Consider the following 3,426-nt stretch of genomic DNA (forward strand, 5'->3'; position numbering starts at 1 on the left):
TATCAATAACAAGACTTTCTATATGGAGACCTTGATTTCTTAATAAGATAAACTAAATGAATTACATACCGATTTTACCTAGCCCTAAATCTATGTTTGAGACTTAAAAGAGCTAATAGAGTCTACAATCAGAAAAAGGCAACAAAGGATAAATCCTCAATTAACAAAGCCTCAATTATGCTAACTCTGACTGAGGCTCTAGCCTAGATGGAGAGAGATGGGTATAGATTACCGACGAGAATTAGTTTGTTTCAATACATATACCGCGCGCGCGCGCGCGCACACACACACATATATATATATATATATATATATATATATATATATATATATATATATATATATCATCAGAGCTACAAAAATTATCACATCTTCACAAAAAGTGAGAACGATATCCATAGGTTTTAGGACCATTTTTGAAGATACAAGATAACTGAAAGCATTGGACTTCCAGCGTGAAGTAATGATTTACAAAACAGAGCTACAGAAAAAGAAAAACTTAATCAACCACATTTATATCCAACTTCCAACTCCAATATAAAATGTTCACACTTAAATAGTAAAAAAAGAAACATGAAATATTGCGTATGATGACACAACCATTTATATATAGCATCCTCATTGAGTTGTCACTAGACTTCAGTAGTTTCTTCCATCTTTAGCTCAGGAAGTAGAACTTTGTTCCGCTGATGGATTGAAGGCCTTTTGCTCGGCGCAGTCCAAATTATCACCAGACAACTCCCGGCCCACGCCCATCAAGTCAAGGTAATACTGATAATGGGATACGATGTTGTTCATGGAATCAACAGAGCCCTGACCACAAACAAAGTCCCCGTAGAGAACATTCATGGTAGCCCCAAAGCCAGGTAGTCTCTTAGATAGGGTGTCATTTTTGGTGGGTTTCCACTTGCCAACAAACACATCATGAGCTGAAGGCTGCTTCTTTTTCATTGGGTTCATCCACCTCCACATGGCAGCTTGGAAGGCCAGGGTTGCATTCTGTTCAAGATATTCCGGATGGTTCAAGAGATCGACCTTCAGCCCTTCACCAATAGTTCCGTAGTTGAAGTTCCTGTTGCCAGGAAGACGATTCACAAGCAGGCTTAGTAATTCCAATCCTGACAACTAACAAGCAGGGGTGGTGGGATCCAAATGAGCCATGATGAAATTCTCAGAAAGACTTCCACCGATCCAAGTGACTCAAAAACTTGTGATTTAATACAATTGACTAAAATCTAACGATGAAATAACATTCTTTTTTTTTAAAAAAAAGGAATCTTAGATATGTGGGCATAATCTTAAATATGAGAGTCTCTAAAACACAGAGTCAGTTAAAGAAAGGAGCAAGTGCAGTTTCTCTGGTTATAATGCAACAATGTCGATCAATAGACATGGTATGCATGGAAAAAATGAACTTGTGAATCTACTTTTGCAGAGGTAGTTATTGAGAGCTGCTAGTAGTTTAACGAGGAATTCAACAAATCTGAGGCAGACTAACGTATTTTTGAATCATGGTAAAGTTATGAAACTGCGTCAGGGAGAGCTTCCATGGAAAAGAGACAAACCAGTAAACTGGCAGGGCACCGCGGCCATAGTATTCAGCTCCAGGGGTGCAAGGGTAGATGTAGCTATCTTCACAGTAGGACTTGCTCGGGCTCATTTCATGGTTGTAGCACAACCCCCACGCAAGTGGACCGCCGGTTGCAACACCATAGCCACCTTCACACACCAAGGAACAAGTCAACATAAAGACTAAGCTAAGACGATATATTAAACGCAATCAGAGGAAGGAAAGAGATGGATGCTAGATACGCTTACATGATGTCTTGCTGCCGACATGGCCAAGGAAGGCTGCGACTTCCTTCATCTGCATCTGCTTGCCGCCGGTGGTGCCGAAGCCGAGGGGCTGGTAGACGGCGGAGGCGGTGATGAAGGAGTGGTAGTCCCAGAAGCCGACTGCTTGGGCGACGGGGGTGTTGCGCTTGCTAAAGAGGTTCTCAAACTGGTAGACCTGGAATAAGTCGCTGATGGTCTCGTTGCAGCAGTACACACTGGCCTTGCACTCCCACCCCTTGTTGCAGAGCTTCTCCTTCTTCGACTTCGCGGCGACCATGCCTACCCCCAGCAGCAACACCAGCACTGCCATTGGGATGGCCGACGACCTCTTCTTCGCTGCCATTGGTGTTGGCAAAATCAAAGACTACCTAAAGGGTGAAGAGGAAGAGGTTGGAGAGGGAGGAGGATATATAAACGACAAGAATGTAGCCGAGAGGCCGGTGAAGAGAGAGGATGGTGGAAGGGAGACGTCAGTATGGTGGGGATGGCAGCATTTGAGCTGCTGCTGCTAGATCTTTGGTGTCTTCATGAAGGCGCGGGCTCGCTTAGAGTGCAAGGGAAATAGGATGCATTGGAGGACAAGATCTTCCAACCTTCATAATTACTTAATCATTATAATGATGTATTTCAAGATTATAATATATTAGTTTTATCTTTGTATTTTCCTTACTAATATTGTTGGAAGAAGTGCATTGAGATAGCATAAAACAGCTAGGACTCATACGGGTGCGTGTTTAGTCCCACATCGATTATTCGCTGGATAGATCTTAGATACTTATACAGAATTAAGAATCTTAAATAATACATTCCGGTTGGCCATTTTTAATAAGGTCCTGAATTGTTACAAATAGTATCAGAATAGATCTAGGGCTTAAATAAAAAAAATATGTGAGTTGACTCGTGCGAGCGTGTGTTTAGCCTCACATTGGTTATTCCTGTAAATCTTACAGCATGGCAAAACTATAGAATATGGTAACCATGAAAAATTTCCACCATGTCGATGGGGATTGGTATTTATGTGTGGTGATAAGTCTGGGTACAATAGTCGGAGAGGATGATCCATAGGAGGCATTAGGGGTCTTTATGATAAGGACCAGTATGAGAGGCAAATAATTAAGTTCTTTTGACTCAGCCGCCGCTACACTTTACGTCATTATATAGGATGGGAATGGTCAAGAAACGGAGCGAATCAATGGGTGCGAATAATATGCCCAATCCCTTTTAAAGATTGGCTGGACTCAAGCTCTTGGATATATGAGTTATTTCAAGACTTTGCCTCAGGAAAAAATTTCGTGTTTCTTTGTTTGGAAAAAAAAATAAAATCAGAAGAGTATTTGTACAGCTATGATAAAGGTGCAGTATACATGAGGGAGATGAAGCATGTGTTCTTTCAGTAACCGGTATATCAAGATCTTCAAAAGAACAAGATTTTAGATTTATCAACCATTAAAATAAGCCCAATAGGTAGACTTTGGAAATTGATTAGTTTGTAAGAGGTGGTTAACCAGCTTTATATGATATTTAAAACATTTAAACTATGTTTGGAGTCCTTTTTTTATAGAAAAACTGTAAAGGATAACAATAATTTCA

At 40.6% G+C, this 3,426-nt stretch overlaps 1 protein-coding gene across 1 annotated transcript; it reads right to left on the bottom strand.

Moving 5' to 3' along the window:
- Nucleotides 1–370: 370 nt before the first annotated feature.
- On the bottom strand, nt 371–2,236 carry LOC103701432 (chitinase-like protein 1). Its single transcript, XM_008783473.2, has 3 exons — nt 1,819–2,236; nt 1,566–1,719; nt 371–1,072 (listed from the first exon to the last, which is right to left on the bottom strand). The coding sequence occupies exons 1-3, from the start codon at nt 2,177–2,179 to the stop codon at nt 664–666; spliced, it is 924 nt and encodes a 307-aa protein (XP_008781695.1). The 5' UTR covers nt 2,180–2,236; the 3' UTR covers nt 371–663.
- Nucleotides 2,237–3,426: the final 1,190 nt, after the last annotated feature.

This window comes from Phoenix dactylifera, chromosome 1 (genome assembly GCF_009389715.1).
Source record: "Phoenix dactylifera cultivar Barhee BC4 chromosome 1, palm_55x_up_171113_PBpolish2nd_filt_p, whole genome shotgun sequence".
Taxonomy (NCBI): domain Eukaryota; kingdom Viridiplantae; phylum Streptophyta; class Magnoliopsida; order Arecales; family Arecaceae; genus Phoenix; species Phoenix dactylifera.